We start from the raw sequence: 18,142 nt of genomic DNA, 5'->3' as shown, positions 1-18,142 counted from the left end.
TGGCAGCCTTGAAGAAGACAATTGTCCGCTTGTCGAAGCGTGGGCTACAGCGACAGCCCGTGTTCGAGTTTTTCACGTCCCCTTTAGGTATTTTAACGCGAAAGCGTTAGAGAGCTCGTTTCGCAGAAATTCCGGTGTCGGCGGCTTTGGTTGTGAGCGAAAAAAAGCAGCGTTGGCCGTGAGCGAAAATTCGCTGGTAGATGCAAATGAAGATAGAACCCGGAGGGTGTATGCGCTTTGGCTTTCTTGCGGCACAGTTTAGGTCTCCACCGAGAAGCGAAGGCAGGATAGCGATTGGGAAGGCGATAGTGCGTGTGCGTGTGCGTGGGTGCGTGCGGATTTTGCTGTCGAGTTCAACACTTAAAGGCGAAGTTTAAGGGTCCCCCAGTTTTTTGTCTATGTAACCCTAGAAGCGTTGGGCAGCGCCCCTGGTAGCTGCAGCGTGGAACACTTTTTTTTTTCGGACAGCTGGTGTCACCTTAGCACGTGGTCTTCTTACGAGCTGGCAGCTGACTAATCAACCGTCACATACTACCTGAAGGCGTGAAGTCTGCAGGAACGAGACCCTCGCTATGAATGAACCGAAGAATAGAAATAAATGAAGGGATCGGGTTTTTTTTTTTTTTTGTTAGACACAACCTTACGAAAACAACAGACATTGAAGCAAAGGAAGATATAGAACATAATTTGTAGTTTCTAACCGTATTGTAGCAGTTGCGATATAAATGTAACGGAATTTAATTGGACGCAAATACAACTTGCCGCCGGTGGGAGCCGAACCTACAACCTTCGGAAAAGTGTACTACACAACGCACACTTGGTGCACATGCAAAGCAGCGATTGCGCGATGCACAACACAAAAGTGCTGTTCGTGTTTTCGAGGACTACTCGCCTTAACGAAACCTTATGAATGGCCTGTGTATGCGTACGTTTGTGACCGTACGTATTATTTGTCTGTATATGTGATCACTGTATAATAACATCACGCGACACCTGGAGTAACAAGCCAGGCGATAAACAGGCCAACGTCTAAGAGAATATCATTAAAAATTGCTTTTTTTTCCTCTATCTCCTCGCGGAATTTCCTAATTTACTGGAATTTCTTCCAGTAAAAATGAAGCTTTATATAAAAGAATTCATTGTCACGTGTACCTAACTTCAATTAAATCGTAGTGCGACAAAGCTTACTGAAAGTGATGGAGTGGATGCAGAGAGGAACGGTTTCTTTACATCTCTATATTTACACATCACCTGAGAGGACCAAGAACTTGAAAACCTAAACCTCCGAAACTAGGTGTTCGCACGCAATAAGACCTTTACTACGTTGTATTTGAATTTATCTCACTTGCCCGACTGCTGACCCGAAGGTCGTGTGTTCGATCCCGACCGCGGTAGTCGCATTCCGGTAGGAGCTAAACACGAGAGGGCCTTGTGCTTAGGTTTAGGTGGACGTTAAGGAACCCCAGGTGATCGAAACTTTTGAAGCCCTCCACTGCGGCGTGCCTCATAATCATGTCGTGGTTTTGGCACGTAAAACACGGGAAAATATGTAATAATAATGTATCTCACTCCTCTTTCGAAAGGTGCCTGGTTTGTACTTCCATTCAGCGCAAGACCTAAACTGTTTTTTTTTTTTGTTACAGTGCTACTGGTTCACTATAGAATTTGGCATCTGCAAACAAGATGGACACCTCAAGGCCTACGGTGCCGGCCTGCTCTCTTCATTCGGGGAACTCGAGGTAAGGAGCTCGCTGGCCGGCAGGACTAAGAATGAAGAAAACTTCGATTCCTCACCATATGTTTAGCATAGCTTGATACTGGCACTCGGATCATGAATGGTAGTTTACCGCTATCCCCCAAGAGGAAGGCTGCATATTACCGGTACTCACCTACGGAGCAGAAACGTGGAGGCTTTCAAAGAGGGCTCAACTTAAACTGAGGAAGACGCAGCGAACAATGGGAAGGAAAATGATGGGTGGAACCTCAAGGGTGTATCCACACGACGGACTAGATCCGTCTTTTCCGCCGCGGACGGCGCATCACGTGACCCCCCGTCACGGATTTGTGCCATCCGTGCCGCAGTCCGCGGACGTCGCGGACTGAAAATGCCAAGCTCATTTTCGCGTCCTGATTTTGGCGGACTGACATAGTAGATTTGGCCGATGGTGCCGCTATATATATATTTGCAGGCAACAAGAGTTCTTCATCGTCCAATTCTGACAAAAACCACAGCCATTGCAGCTAAACGTCGCTTCCTTTCCGACTCCATCTTAAACTAGAAACGAACTGTGCACGACAAAAAGAAAAACATTACCCTGCGCGCCATCTCGAGAAAAAAGAAACAAGCAAGCAATCGTACAGTATGGCCTCTGAGATTTGCTAGCGCTAGAGCTCCGCAGATCTCCGAGCTAATGCTCTGTCACTAGAGGCACTCGCTAAGCCTACAGTTCCGTGAATGCGAGTACGGCTCTCGGAAACGGTGCGAAATCGTTATGAATATTTTGCTGTCGAAGCTTTCGGATACACACGTAAAGCAAAAACGGGCGTCACTTTTCAATTAACGGGCCACGCAATGCGCAACGAAGGGCTTAAAGATTCAAAGCGGGCAGCTCTCGCTTCAGACGGTGCCGCTGTGACATTTTTTCCGGAACGTTCGTTCGCTCGCTTCGTCAGCCGTCTGGATGCGCTTCGCAGCCGGACGGGCTGCGGAAACATCGTCTGTTTCGTCGGGTTCGTGCCAAGAATACGATCGAGCCAAGTGTCAGTCAACAAAGAACAAGGTTGATTTATTTTCCCAGCTATTTATACGTTTGGTAGGATAGGGAACACATTCACGATAATCTTCTGACGCGTGTTTGTTGTTAGTGGGCATGCGCAAAACTTGTAAGCATGTTAACAGAACCGGCGCTTGTCTTTATCAAGAACCATACATACGATACATCTTCCTTTCTGTACAATCAATAAAAGTGAAAATATTGCCACAAGTTAAGAACATTGCTCAAAATTGCTTCCATAATACAGGCGCTGTGGCGGTCTTTTTTGGCGTGTCGATCTCCTCAAACATGGACTTGCTTCATTTGAAATCCCCGGTGCACGCTCGGTCGAAGACGCCTGTTGGCCTACACTGCCGTCGTTGTCGCGTTCGTCGTCGCTTTTCATCTTCGGTGGATGACTCCCTTCTGAACGGTTCGGCTGTCGCAAGAAGGTGCTGCCGGTTTCGACGCAGCATTTTGCCGTCTTTCTGTCTCCACTCGGTAGGATCTTGGTTTCTCCGCTCGCATCACTCTGGCTTTGGTCTCCCATCGGTCTCCGCGCACCCGCACGACTTGCCCTTGCTGCAATGGAGCCAGGGGTCGTCTTGGTTGTTCCGCCTGTCGATGCTTCCGTACAAGCATGCTGGGAACCTCCGCGAAATCCGGCAATGGCGTTCGCAGCCGTCGGCCAAACAGCAGTTCACCTGGCGATCGGCCGTCTTCCAGGGGACAGGACCTGTAACCGAGCAATCCAAGCCAGAAGTCGTCTCTCCCCTCGGTTGTTTTTTTGAGGATTCTTTTAACCACCTGGACTCCTTTTTCGGCCAAACCATTTGAGCGTGGAAACCGCGGGCTAGAAGTGACATGCTCGAAATCGTATCTTTTTGAAAATAGCAGGAACTCACGACTGGAGAATTGCGGTCCGTTGTCAGTGCACACTTGCACAGGTATGCCGTATCTTGCAAATATTGCGCTTAGCTTATCAATGACACCGGCTGCTGACGTGTCCTGCAGTTGCTCTATCTCTGGAAAATTAGATAAGGCATCATACGCGCAAAGATATGACTTGCCCGCATACTGGAAGATGTCTACACCTACCCTACACCATGCGTGCGCAGGTACTGGGCGAATAAGAAGCGGTTCGCTATGTTGCTTGTATGCGTGCTTCTGGCACACTGAGCATTTTTTTACCAGATTTTCAATATCAGTGTTCATACCAGGCGAGAAAACCAAACGGCGCGCGCGTTCCTTGTTCTTATTCAGTCCCATATGGCCATCATGGATTCTTTGCAACATTTCTTGGCGCATACTGGTTGGCACCACGACTTTGCACCCTTTTAGTAGCACACCGCTCACAGTCGACAATTCACTTTCGAATTGCTTAAACTGCCCCTGCACAGGTTGGTTGTTCTGGAGGCAAGTGACGACTCTTTGCAAATGGCTGTCATTTCGAGTTTCTTTTGATAGGCGTTCTAACGTAGCCCCGCTTACAAGTGACGACACAACACTTACGGCGTGAACTTCAACGTCTTCGTCTGCTTCATCCTTTTTCGGTTTTCCGACAGTAGCACGTGACAGCAGGTCAGGCAACACGAACTGCTTTCCTGGAACAAAATGCAGTTTGAAATTGTATTTTAGCAAACGTAAAAGAAACGTTGCAGTCTTGGTGGCATGTCCAGCGATTGCCTTTTTCGCAATATTGATCAGGGGGCGGTGGTCTGTTTCGAGGATTACCGTGCGCCCATACACGAAATGGTGAAATTTCTCGCACCCATACACCACAGCCAGTGCCTCCTTCTCAATCTGGGAATAACGCTTCTGGGTGTCAGAGAGTACTCGCGAAGCATACGCGACAGGTTTCCAAGCATCCCCGTAACGCTGTAGCAACGCTGAGCCGATGCCGTTTTGGGATGCATCTGAAGAGATTTTAGTGTCACGCATTGGGTCGAAGATAGCCAGAACAGGCTGGCTACTTAATGTGGCACAGATATGGTTCCATTCTCTGGCATGGTTATCCGTCCATTCAAAATACGGTCTTTCCTGATCAGGTCTCGAAGCAACTTAGTTTTTTCTGCAAGTGCTGGTACAAACTTTGCGAAATAGTTGATGACACCTAGCATTCGGTGAACTCCCTTCTTGTCGTTCGGCGGCGGCATATGTAAAACTGATTCGACGGCATCAGGACTTGGCCGTATCCCTTTTCGGAAATTGCATCGCCGAGAAAAGAAATTTCTGTGACACCAATTTTGCATTTTGGAGCATTGAATGTTAACAGCCGTCGGATGCGCTTCGCAGCCGGACGGGCTTGCGGAAACATCGTCCTTTTAAGGACGAGATTTCCGACGAGATTTCCGCGGATTTGTCCTTCGTGTGGATACACCCTAAGGGACAAGAAGAGATTAGAGTGGGTCAGGGAACAATTGGGTGTTAAGGACATAGTCGAAATCATGAAGAAATGGGCATGGACAGGGCATTTAGCGCGTGGGCAACATAACTGCTTGTCATTAAGAGTAACTGACTTGATTCCAAGAGTAGGCAAACGCGCGAGGGGGAGGCAGAAGTTTAGGTGGGCAGATGAGATTAAGAAGTTTGCGGGTATGACGTGGTCGCAGAAAGCACAAGAGCGGGTTGATTGTCGGGACCTGGTAGAGGACTTCGCCCTGCAACGGGCGCAGTCAGGCTCATGATGATTACGATATTGGCACTCAAGCAGGGATTTCCGTTGTTTTATTCGACCAAAGCGAGAGCGGCAGCCGGAATGGAATAGAGTTGAGAGGGGAGGCAACATGTTTGCGGAGCCGTGACCATGACCAGTTTTTGCGAGTCCTGACTTCAAACAAATGACTCCCTTTAAAGAGACACGTGAGCTCTCTTTGGTAGTCATTATACTCTAGTCGGAGTCAGGACACACCTAAAAGAGTGACCCATACTATTTGAACAAGACAGATTTAAAGAGTTCGTTTCGTAGAAACTGCTGTGTCGGCACCGTCGTCGTTGGTTGTGAGGGAAAATCAACTTGTTCGTAACCGAAAAATTGAGAAAGATGCAAATAAAACAATAAATAAAATCTTAGGTTGGAGGGAGAATCGAGCCCAGGCCTTCTGCGTGGCAAGCAGGAGTTCCACCACAGAGCCGCGCTACTGCTTGAAACTGCTTGAAAAAAAGAAACGCTATATGAATGTCACATAGTGGAAGGTGTCTCCTTAACGCATGTAATATTGCGTGGCAGAAGCGTAGAATCGCGCCAGGTGTCAAAACATGTGAATTGCGCAACGAGTGGGCGTTTTAAAGGCCCACTCATTACAAAGTGCTCAGACATTTAATCATCATCAGCTGCAAAAGCATCAGCTTGGTACGTCCGCCTGTTGCCTTACGGACGCGTAGTGGGCCCTTCACTTTTTCGCAAAAGGAAGAATTATTGCGTAGTCGGCACTTACCAACTGTACTAGCAGTAGGCATTCTAGGGTACTTCGAAACGGCCAATGTTACGCGCACAGTCGTTCGTTTCCTTACGGCACGTTTAAGGCATGCACCAAGAACCGAAGAGAGGCTAGCAACTGAGAAGGCGATGCGCACGGGGCCCGACTGCGCATCCTTTGTGTTACATCTACTTTTTTCCAATATAAGTTTTCAACGACTCGCTCAAATTTCCATTGTCACAAAGCAACAGTAAAGATTGCGTGCACAGAAACAGTCGCCCGCGTCTGTTCAACTCGCCCTATTTGACAGTTCTCTCTTTACCTAGCTTGAAATCTCTGCTGTGCGAAAATACCGCCGTGTTGTGCGTCACGAGTGGCATCTCTTCCAATTTTTTTTTTCTGCGAGCTTTGCTTCTGCTGTATGTCATAACCGACGTGTATTCATTGCTTATTTACGTCTTCCCATGGTGTTACGCAAGCCGACGTATGCTTCCGCAGCTTGCCTTTGTGTCTTTTTAATTACGTGCACTCTCATTGTGTTTCGTGGCTGCTGCGCCGCAGTCCTCCCCAATAGACTCACGCAATTTTCGTTACTACAGCTTCGGCGCTATACACTTTGCTGGTTTCATGCACTGGTGACTTTTTTTTGCTCCAGTACTGCCTCAGTGGGAAACCGGAGATGAAACCTTTTGAGCCAGCCGTAACCGGTGAGCAAAAGTATCCGATCACTCAGTACCAGCCAATCTACTTCGTGGCAGAGAGCTTCCAAAACGCCCAGAAGAAAATGAGGTCAGTGACATAGCTTCGAACACAGTGAGCGGCATCTTCACGTTTTGTTCTTTGTGAAGATGGCGGTGTGCCGCGAATTCGTGGGAAAACCCAAGGGGGGCTTTAAATCCTCTTTGAAGAAACGGAAACTCAAGCCTTCATTCTTCTTTGTAGCAACAAATCGTATTTCACCATATGGGCTAGAATACCAGGGGTGCGCGAATATCTGAAAAAACTCTCAATATTGCGACTAATACTAGTGCAGTGCTTAATTCGGCATTGAAGTCGAAATGGCGCTATCTGTAAACATGAAAATTTTTCGTATAGTTTAGGCATGTTTCAAAACTGTAAACGGCTACGTCAGTAGTGAAGCGAAACCCTAACCACGATCGTTCGAACTCTCACAGGAGCGACGAGCATTCCAAGGATATGTGCATTCGTTCCTAGCCGATGGCAGGTTCGTGTTATTGAGGGTAAAATTACGAATACTAGGATGTGAACATTATTCAAGCGAAGCTTGTATGAGTTTAAAGGTTTCAGTGTCCGTGGTGGCGGCGTCATACGGGAAAAATTCCGGCGCCGGCGAGTGTGTAGAAATACGGCCCCCGAAAGTGAGCCGGCTGCATGTGTATTTGCATACGCCGTTTCTCATTGATGCTCTCTCGATCGTGGGCGCTTCGGCGATCAGCCAATTCTGATATGACAATGTGATCGTTTATGAAGGTGACTTCTCATTTCGCGTTGCTACGTATCATTGGTGCCCGTATGTGAACGCATGGCTGTCGTTGTTGCCTGTAACATGAATGGAGGAAACAGTTTGAAGGGAGCATTGTGCAAGCCGATTGAAAGAAAGAAAGAAAGAAAGAAAGAAAGAAAGAAAGAAAGAAAGAAGAAAGAAGAAAGAAAGAAAGAAAGAAAGAATATTACCTCTGGCGCACACATGCCAAGTTTCCCTTGCCCTCACTTTCCTTGTAGGGGAAGGGATCCTGATTTTTTGTACTGGTTTCACGAATCGCCGTTTATTTTCTTTCCTTCTTATTATTATGATTAGTAGTAGTAGCAGTAGTAGTAGTAGTAGTAGTAGTAGTAGTAGTAGTAGTAGTAGTAGTAGTAGTAGTAGTAGTAGTAGTGGTGGTGGTGGTGGTGGTGGTGGTAGTAGTAGTAGTAGTAGTAGTAGTAGTAGTAGTAGTAGTAGTAGTAGTAGTAGTAGTAGTAGTAGTAGTAGTAGTAGTAGTATTAGTAGCAGCAGCAGCATAAAATAGCCACATTGGTCGTGTTAGGCTATTGCATAGGACCGTACGAGATTCGCCTTTACGTACACTAAAGCTTTTGTGTCGACTGTTCAGAAGATGACGAGTAACCGAGTGCCTTCTTTCTTCTTTTTTTAACTACGTAGGGAGTTCGCTCTGTCCATCCCGAGGCCCTTTACGGTGCGCTACAACCCATACACACAGAGCGTGGAGATTGTCGACACGAACATTCAAGTGCAAAACCTTGCATCGGACATTCAGTGTAAGTATTCGATCATTGAGAAATTTGCAACGCTGGAGCGCTTTTAAGTGCGCACGTACAGTGCTCACGGTCCGAAACGCGCCAATTTAGGGCTAGGTAATGCACATACTTTTTTAGGGGCGAAGCACCTTAGCGCCGAGCCTTCTACACCCCGCGTCTAGCGTAGTTCTGGTTTACACGGCGTCCGCTAGGGGCACTGTAGTAGCAGCGCTCGCGCCCGGCTCGTGCTCTGGTTTGAATGTAGACTGCTAGGGGCGCTGGGGTAGCAGCGCTCGCGCCCGGCGCGTGCTCTGGTTTGAATGGAGACCGCTAGGGGCGTGTTATGCTCTCATATGCACTTCATATGACCATGATAATCGAACAACTAGGCGGACGTCTATAGACCTCGTCTTCGCTAACTTCAGATTACATTCCATTCAAGAACCCCTGGCTCTTCATTTCACCGATCACAAGGCGGTCCCAATGAGGGGGAAACGAAGTCCGCACCTCAGCACCATAAATGCATTATGACATCAATAAAACAACATTGTATATACTGTACACACGTGTTTGTAACGCATTTGCATGCTCGAGTGGGCAATGTACGGGGGATTCACGATTACCCGAATGATCCCCGGTGCTTCGCCCACTCATCACCATTCACTTCGTGGATATGCGTGAATTTTTTCTACCATCTTCGGTTTTGTGTCATATCGACATAATTTAGGCTCCAGCACTAACATAACAGACAACATTACCTCTGGTGGCCAGATTCGTAGCGTCATGACTGGGGTTTCTCGAGCAATTGCGGATACGATTCGTTATGCTAAAAACCATGAAGTCATAATTCAATCCGTGATCAGTGGTCGCGGGATCGAATCCCGGCCGTGGCGGCGGCATTGTCGATCGAGGTGAAAATTCTTGAGGCCAGTGTGCTTTAGATTTAGGCGCACGTTAAAGGACCCTAGGTGGTCGAAATTGCTGGAGCCCTCCACTTCGAATGATATCGTGGTTTTGGGACGTTAAACCCCATTTTTATTATTAAGAATTATTAATCCGTGAGTAGTGTACAGGGTCGACCAGATCTAAGGTAAACAGCTCATTAGTATTTAAACCGGTAAACCTAGGACTTGAATATTCTTCACTATGGAAATGTCTGTTGTATGACGTCTAATAATGGTCTCGATAAATACAATAATAATTCTGAAATTATGTATTCAACATCAGTTTCTATGAGCTCTTGAATACTATTGAGGCGTCCATCCTCAATGTGGACGACCCTTTACATCGTTTACAAAAAAAAAAGCCTTCGTCAGATAGCGCCGATTATAACCGAATCGCCATTATGGAACTATACATGGCAGGGCATCATCCCCTACCGTGAATTGAAATATAATTGCGAATCGGAAGCATGCCCTCGTTACAAATGGCCATTTCAAACTAAAGCCTTTACTGTTCATTACGTCGCGTAAACCACTAGGAAGAAAGCATGCATAAGAATGATGAATGCGGGTATGTACTTAAAACAAAAGGACGAAATGTGAGGACAAGGCGCACCTCATCGTGCAAGTTGGATGCACGCGTCTTCTCGCCTTTCGTCCGCGTCCTTGAAAGGCCCCCAAGCAACATCTGGAAATACAAAGAGCGAGCGTGTTATTCTCTCCTGGGGTTTCCGGTCTTTTCGGCACAAATTCGTGACGCCAGAAGTCTGCTCCCGTAACGTCAGGATGAAATAAGCTCTCGATTGGTTCATATACGGGGGATATAAATTGTTCATTGTCTCCTACACTGTTTTGCCATGCAGTCGCACGCCCGTTCTGCGCTTTCTCGCATGAGTATCGCGCACGATCAATTGATTTCACTTCGTTTTGATGCGTTGACTGCGCAAGCGTAGATAACATCGTGTAGCCGAGAAACACGAAATCCTGACAAGCTCAACGCTTAGTGCTGACATCGTCCACGTGCTTTATTGCGTAGCAATTATATGGACACTCTCGGCTGATTTTCGCCGTCGCCGTCGCCGTCATGCCCCGGATATGGATATGTATATATATAGAAAGGCACAAAGAAAAATAAAGCAGAACAAAAAAATTTCCAAGCACCCGACCGGGAATTCGAACCACCGACCCCTCGCTCCCCAGCCCGCTTCATTAGACAACTCAACCATGCCTCATGTATGCGCCGGCGAAATAACGGCGAGCTATTTGTATGCACCATTTACCGCTGGTGGTAAGCAAATCTCGGAGGAGCTTGAGCGTGTTTTCTAACACGCAACGCTCCTAATTTTCTTTCAATTTCAAGCCCACTGCCGAGTACAGCAGGCGGTAGCGTTAAGCGAAAACTATGCTCGGCGAAGTGGAGCACATGAAACACGTGAGAGGGAGAGAGAGAAAGAAGGAAATAGAAATGAAGGAAAAGAAAATAGAGAGAGAGAGAGAGAGAAACAGATAGAAAGAAAATGGTAGAAAGAAAGAGAAAAGGAAAAACAGAGAAATAAAGGGAATGAAGACATAATACAAGAGAAAGACATAGAAAGAAACAGACACGAAAAAGAGATGGAAGAAACAGAGCAAGACAGAACGAGAAAGAAACAGAGAAATAAAGAAAAATAAACATAGAGAAAGAGAAACAGAGATAGAAAGAGCCAGAAAGAGAAAGGAATAGACAGAGAGAAAGATAGAAACAAATAGGAAGAAGCAGGAAAAAAAAAGAGGTACGCGAAACGCAGAGGAAAAGAAAGAATAAGATAAAAAAAAACGAGAAACAGGGAAGGCCAACCATCTGCGCTCTCCCTCCAGGACTGCATGGCACCATTAATGCGGAGCTGCCACAATATTTCTGAAATCGCTGGCAGATGTGAATATACTTGCGTCAATGTTCTCGAAAAAAAAAATAATAAAGCTAACTGAATGTGTATTGGGTTCTCTGATTCGACAATGCCGCCGAGAGAAACGTGTCCCGCTACGAGGCCCGCTACAAATGTTATGCGCGTGCACTAATCGCTCGAAGTACCTTCGAGCATACATATACGTACGCGACCACATCTGCAGCCTCAAACATTTTAAATGAACGTGGCGCAATGGAAGCCACGCGCACTGTTAAGTTCATAATTGTAAGTATACAGTCCGGGCACACAAGCATAACCGTGTATATATATATATATATATATATATATATATATATATATATATATATATATATATATAGCGAGAGAGAGATAGTAAGAGTTAAAATCTCTAGCAAGCCCACCCGTGGTTTTCGCTGTTTTATGCAATGTTTTAATCGCCCGACGAGGGCGAATAACGACAGTGAATGCACGCGTATTCAATAAAGCATTTCATTTGAACCACGTGTGGCTCTTACACCATCTTGAATTTTGATCCGTGACCGAGCAAGGGCTCCCCCTCCTCGCCCCCCCCCCACCAAATCTGTCGGATTATCTTTCACCGAAAGGGGGGGGGGAGGGCAACTTTCTCGGGATTTTGCAATAATGTGCCTGTGTGTGTGCCGTGTTCAACGGGCATGGTGGTGAAGACGACGAAGGACTAGACAGAAATGAGCTAGAAAATTCTCTGTAACAGCAATAAGAAAAGAAGCGTATACGACGTCGAATAAAATTATCCTCTGTTGTTGCTCTTATCGAGGGTTCTCTACTTATTTCTATATATCTATTTGAAAGAAAGAAGATGGCTTTAAAGGGCTCGTTTTTCTTTGTTAGACACAGTATTAATGACAACTACCAGACAATAATGCCAAGGAAAGTATAGGAGATGTTCTTTGTAATAATTGTGATATAAATGTGAAGAAAGTAAAGTGGACGAAAAGGTAACTTACCGCCGGCAGGGACCGATCTATTGGTGCCTGTGTATATGCATAGGCTTCAGTTTGGGTCCAGACAGGTTTCTGTCATGCTAGGCCACGAAGAGGTTATACAGGGTGCTTTTTTTAATACAATGCAGATTTTTAAATAACAATCGAATGATAGTAAGGCTCCTGTCGTTTTCGCACACGAACTCTACGTCGAGGCATAAATTCACTAAGGTAGCAGTCTGGGCTTGTTGATGTGACATGACAAAGGGTAAATACGCACAAGATCAATTGTCAAGCCTCTTCTCTGCGTTCGTCTAGTGCGCGTTTGCGCTGTGTCGAGGCGGAAACGACTTGCCACCGCTTAAATGACGCCATTGCGACTGATTACCAAAAACTCGTTCCTTAACTTTCTAATTATTCACTTGGGCTGCGGGGGGGGGGGGGGGGGGGGGCAGTTGTTTATATTATAAAGTTGTAGCGCATGACAATTTATGGCATACCCACTTTTTAGAAATCGCAATTGTTGTAAGCGCTGATTCAGCGCTTGTGTTCTCCTTTTGTTTTCGTGTTTCGTCTTTTCCCCCGGTGTCCGCTGCCATACGGACGTGGTGATCAGCCAACTAGCCCGCAAGTACACTTTAAGCATCATCACGTGATTGCGTCACATGCGAAGTCATCATGACGTCACGGATCGCCGAAATTCGTGATGAAATGCGATGTCGCTATCATGTCGTCACTAAGACGTCACATGATGGGGTGATCACATGATATCGTCGCTTGGGCGAAGGTGGGCCCATCACGGAGGCAGTGCAAAACTAGGCGAGGTGCAGAGACATTGCAATGCCTCCGATCATGGAGGCAGTGCAAAACCCCGTTGGGCGCAGAAAGCTTTCGGAGGGGTACGGGGGAGGATCAATACATCGACTGGGACTTTCGACTTCTAGTTGTCTTAGCGGAATGCGTAAGAGCCCCTGTGAGTTTGCTCGGTTGTTGTGGGACAGAGAGACACCCTTTTTACTCGTTTTTATTTTAGAGTGTAACACATATTTACGGAGCGCGACGGTACAAAAGCGTCAGGCTGTTTGCGTCGCGAAAGCTTCGATGCTATAAGCGACGAGACTGGTAATGCACGAAGCCCGTCACCGAAGCCATTTGCTAAAAGTAGCGAAGAAGCATGATTCCATCACAAGGTTTCGCGTCACCTTCGTGCGTCGAGACAGGTATATGTCCCGAATCCTTTACTTACGGGTCGATGCTAGCGCAAAGTACCACCATTAACGAGCACTCTCCTGTTTACGACATCGCGGCTCGGCTCCAGCAATATCAACAGAACACGCCAAAGCTTTTCATTTTTAGTGGCCCGACCACCGAGTGCCACTGTTCCTCTTTTCAAGCACTTACGTTTCAGCATTTACTTCTGGTTTTTCGAATATTCGAAAAAGGCCTTTTCCAAAACAAAAGCGGTACGAAATCGATGGTCCAAGTGAAGAGTTATATTAGATACATATGATATTGCAGTAAAAGTTTACTTAGGGTAAGGACCAATTAACCATCAGGAAGTATAATAAAAAATTGATTGAATGAGTTCATTGAAAGAGCAGACGGTTTCCTTGTGAGCATGTGCGATCGTTGTGGCACCTGGCGGAGTAGATCTCAACCACGCTCTTCCTTTTACGTGGCCTCAGGGATACGCTTCGGCAGTGCGACGAAACACGAGGTTAACTTAAGGAATACACCAGGGCACGCTAACGCCGACGTGCCGAGTTCCACTACCAGACGCCTAGGTCAAGGATTAAGGTTGCCTACTTTTTTCGTGTGTGTAACATCAATGAGGTTCATGCAAAGTGTTTGAAAACGCCGACGATTCTAGTTATAAGTATAGGTACGCTAGGCTTGCCCGTTTCTTTATTTTTTTCTTCTTGGAAACGCGACAGGGCAATGGATACTGCACCGCTTGGGAGAATACCACCATCATAGCTAAAGAAGGAAGCCTGAAAACGAGACTGCTGCTATAATCTCTGCTGATACTGACGACACCAGACAGCGTTGACAGGACAGACGGAAAACGAGCCCCACATTTATGGGCGTTCGAACAAAATGTCGCCTAACGTCGCCATTTCAAAGAACGCCTTTCTCATATCCCATATATGGGTTATTTCTGAAAGGGGATTTGGCGTCAGGTGTCGAAAAAACATATTGGTACTGATTTACTCAACGACTTAAATATGAGCGCCGATTCCAAAATACAGAGTTTTCGTTCGATGGCGATGTTTGAACTCACTGTCCCCATGGGGTGCCCTATGAAAACAAGAAAAATGCTTGAGACCAGTTCAGTCTTTGTAGCTTACCCCAACAACGCGCTATTGATTGCAATAGGCGGGAAAATAATGAGAGTACTATTTAGCAAAGTCACAATACTTTATTCCATGTGAAGCTGCGGGCCGCGTGTTTACCCCTGCGATGAGCTGTGAATGTTCTGGTGGTAAACGTCCAAGGATAGTGCTCAGCGGGTCTACATGAAGAAATATAGCAAGATAACCATTTTAAGTGGTTCACGCTGCCGTAACACGTGCGTCAGATCGATTGCAATCAAGTCAAGCCGCACGCGAGGTAAACAACCAGATTTGGGGGCGGAGAGACTGAGCGGACGCGGGTCCCCAGTGTACGCGCTTGATGTACCGGACAGTGGATCGAGTTTCGCACGACCTAGTCAGAAGATAGGACACGGTAAGAAAGAGCATTCGATCTATCCCGAAACTATTTCCTTATGCACAAATCTAATGAATGCGATATGGTATGCCCGCTGAGGCATCTCATTTCGCGTTAATGAAGTAAGTGGGTTGGGGCTTTGATGATATCGCCCTTTGGCGGCCCCGTCTTGCGTGAGAGATGTCCGACTTGATTAACCTGCGCCGTTCGGCCTTAATTAGAAGAAATGTAGTTTTGCCGACGACATTTGCCGACGCAGAGAACGCTGAAGGACGGTGTACAGTTAGTAAGTAAACTCATCAGCATCTCGAATTATGGCGTAGGTCATTATTGACGCAAGGTTTAGGAATATTCGTGCGCAGCTTTTTTCTTGAGATATTTTGTTAGTGATTACTTTCGATTTCTTTCTCTTTTTTTTGACAGGCGGCCTCACGTTCTGTAATTTCCCATTTGGATATTTCGGCGGGGTCTTTTCGTCGCAGAGGGACACCACCTTCTTCGACATCTTTCGCGAAATCGAAAAACGACAAAGCACTCACACCGTAAAAAAACGAATATTTTTTTGCCTAGTTTTCCGAATCACAACGCGCTCCTCCTGGGCCCAGGGATAGGAGGGGGGAGGGTAGCAGGATGGTTAGGTGGGCTTAGCAGAAAGTCTTCTTGGACTTGTTGGTTCAGGAGTTAACGACAGCGCCAGTCCCGTGTTCCTTGTCTGTCCTTGTGTTGTTGGTTGATTGGTAGCAACATTATTGATAGTCCTGCAGAGCTTTCGCCGACCGGGCCTTAGGTCTCCCACGTGGGGACGTCGAGGCCTTGCCTCACCGCTGCCTCGCGGGCCTACTGGACAGCCTGCTGGACAGCGGGCGTGCTGGAGGCTGGGGCTTGTTTTGCGCTAAAATTCTTTTCTTCAGAAGGGGGGCTAGTTGGTATAGGATTTGTGAAAATCTTCAGCGCAAATAAACATACGCAGGACGAATAAGGTAAACACCACGAGAGTTCTGGTGTGCTTAGGATGGTCGTTGTTGCTGTTGTTGGCGGAGCGCTTCAGGTTTTGTTGCCCTCCGCCGGTAGTGTACCAGGTTCGGTATCGGTAGAGTTTTTACTGTGTACATAAACTCCAGACCCAACTGAAGCTACCAGCTCCGCTGAAAAGATAGAGCACAGTGACGTTGCCAGGGGGGCTGTTTTGGGGGGTTGAGGCCCCACCTCCCCTTTAATTTGTTTTTATTTTATTTTGTTTTTGTATATATACGTGCACACGCGCAGCCACATACACGAACATACATAAATGGGGGTCGGACCCTCGCACTCTAAGAAAAAAAAAAAGAGTATTTTGACTCCTTTCAGTGAGTCTTGACTGGACACGTATATGACTCTCTTTACAGAGGCACGTCAACTCTCTTTGTAGATCATTATACTCTCTTCGAAGAGTCGTAAGACCCAGAAGAGAGTAAACACGCCTCTTTAAAGAGAGTCATATACGTGGCAAGTCAATACTCCCCGAAAGGAGTCGCACATACTCTTCTTGCACTTCCCCCCAAAATTCTGGCTACGCTCGTGATAGAGCAGCTCTAGTTATAGTTGCCTATGACAAGTATACTTCCCCGATGTAGTGATGCTGTAGAGGTTGCAGAAAAAAAAAAAAGCTTTCTTTATGCCTCGCCATGCCTCGCCATGCCTTTATGCCTCAAACCGTGTACATGCATTTCTATTGCACGTGCGTGAGTAACATGGTCAAAATCGGCCAGCATATTTTTATCTGTACTCGTCGCTCACAATTCTTGTCTTTCTCTTTTAATACAGCCGACATGACCCTTCTGGCTGATGCCTTGAAGAAAATCTGAAGAGGAAACACAAGGTGCTGGCCTTTACTTAAAACGCAAGAAGAGACGGCCATGCCTATTCATACGACGCGGACACCGAGCATCCATGCTCGCGGGAAGTGATACCTCCACATTGTATATCACTGTTCACTAATAAAGTTGTTTTATCAAAATATAAATCAAAACTTACCGCATTCCACCTCAATACCCAAACCATAAGAAGTGTAAGCGGCATGGTTGCCTATGAAGTATATTTTCTCTTTAATTCGTGGTATTAGCAGCATGGCATATCCATTGAGCCTTGCACACTCACTAGCGAAGACTTGACGTCACGAGCATGATGAATGTTTCAGGTAATCGCTCTTACTTCCCGCTTAAGTATGTTCTACGTTAGCGTTAAATACTGGGGTGCTATATATTCAGCAACGGTCCATCTAGTACACGTTACCATTTCAGTCTGACGTCATCAGAGCGCGTTCACTTACTGCAAAAAGCGGCGGGCCATGACGTAATAGCCCCTGGGCGTTAACCGTAGGCCGCGTTAAACCTAATTCGAGGGTTAACAAGATCACAGAATCAGATTAAATGAAAGGCCTCCGAGATTCCAGCAGCCAAAAGCGGATCTCGGTAGGCTGCGTTCGCAGCAATGAAGCGCATTATGCTCCTTTCATTTGCGTCTGGAGTTGTGGAAGCTCCGTCACGCCGAAATGACGCTGCGGAAGAAGAACCGGAAACAAGGGGCGCGCTTCTCGTCGAGCTCCGACCAATCAAAGGCTGCCGCAGTTGAGAGTAGGTTCGACGGACACATCGAGAATAGCTGCCCAGACGTATGGGCTCTTAGAAAACTCGTGTAGGTTTCGTGAGTGCATGTCATGTATTGAACGTCGCAAAATGCTCCCCGGCATTCTTTTCCGTTTGCACCGATCTCGAGGTGCTCGATATTATTGAGCGCCATTTTTTTTTTTAACAGACCGGGGTCACGTGAACGGCGAACTTTTGAAGCGAATGGTTTTATTTCTGAAAAAAAGAAAGAAACATCCATAAAATCGAAGCGCAGCTAAACGGGGATTCGCTACGAGGCGACATAAGTACACACAAACACGCACACACACAAATGAAACTCAGCCAACACTGCTATTCGATCCACCATAGTAGAAATAAAGTTGTAGCAAAACTATACAGACATGCCCGAAAGAAAATACAACGACAACAGCGACAGACAAGTGAGAAATCTTCTCGCTGTTCATAGTCAGCAACATGAAACCCTCAGTCCACAGTCTGGTGCAACTTGTACTTTGCTCTAGTTCTTGATTCGTAAAAACAGCTGTAAGGCGACGCTTCTTTCGTATGCACCACCGAGAACGTAATC

General features: G+C 46.6%; 1 protein-coding gene across 1 annotated transcript in view; it reads left to right on the top strand.

Moving 5' to 3' along the window:
• LOC119401569 (protein henna) overlaps positions 1 to 16,958 on the top strand; it is a 107,968-nt gene extending 91,010 nt beyond the window's left edge. The window contains exons 10-13 of the mRNA XM_037668468.2: positions 1,644 to 1,739; positions 6,828 to 6,961; positions 8,337 to 8,452; positions 16,754 to 16,958. Of these exons, the coding sequence (XP_037524396.1) occupies positions 1,644 to 1,739; positions 6,828 to 6,961; positions 8,337 to 8,452; positions 16,754 to 16,794 (387 nt within the window). The 3' untranslated portion in view covers positions 16,795 to 16,958. The remainder of the gene's footprint in view (positions 1 to 1,643; positions 1,740 to 6,827; positions 6,962 to 8,336; positions 8,453 to 16,753) is intronic.
• The last annotated feature ends 1,184 nt before the right edge of the window (positions 16,959 to 18,142 follow it).

Source organism: Rhipicephalus sanguineus, chromosome 8, assembly GCF_013339695.2.
Source record: "Rhipicephalus sanguineus isolate Rsan-2018 chromosome 8, BIME_Rsan_1.4, whole genome shotgun sequence".
Lineage (NCBI taxonomy): Eukaryota > Metazoa > Arthropoda > Arachnida > Ixodida > Ixodidae > Rhipicephalus > Rhipicephalus sanguineus.
Note: the sequence above shows the minus strand (reverse complement) of the source record. Positions and strands in the feature narration are given on the sequence as shown.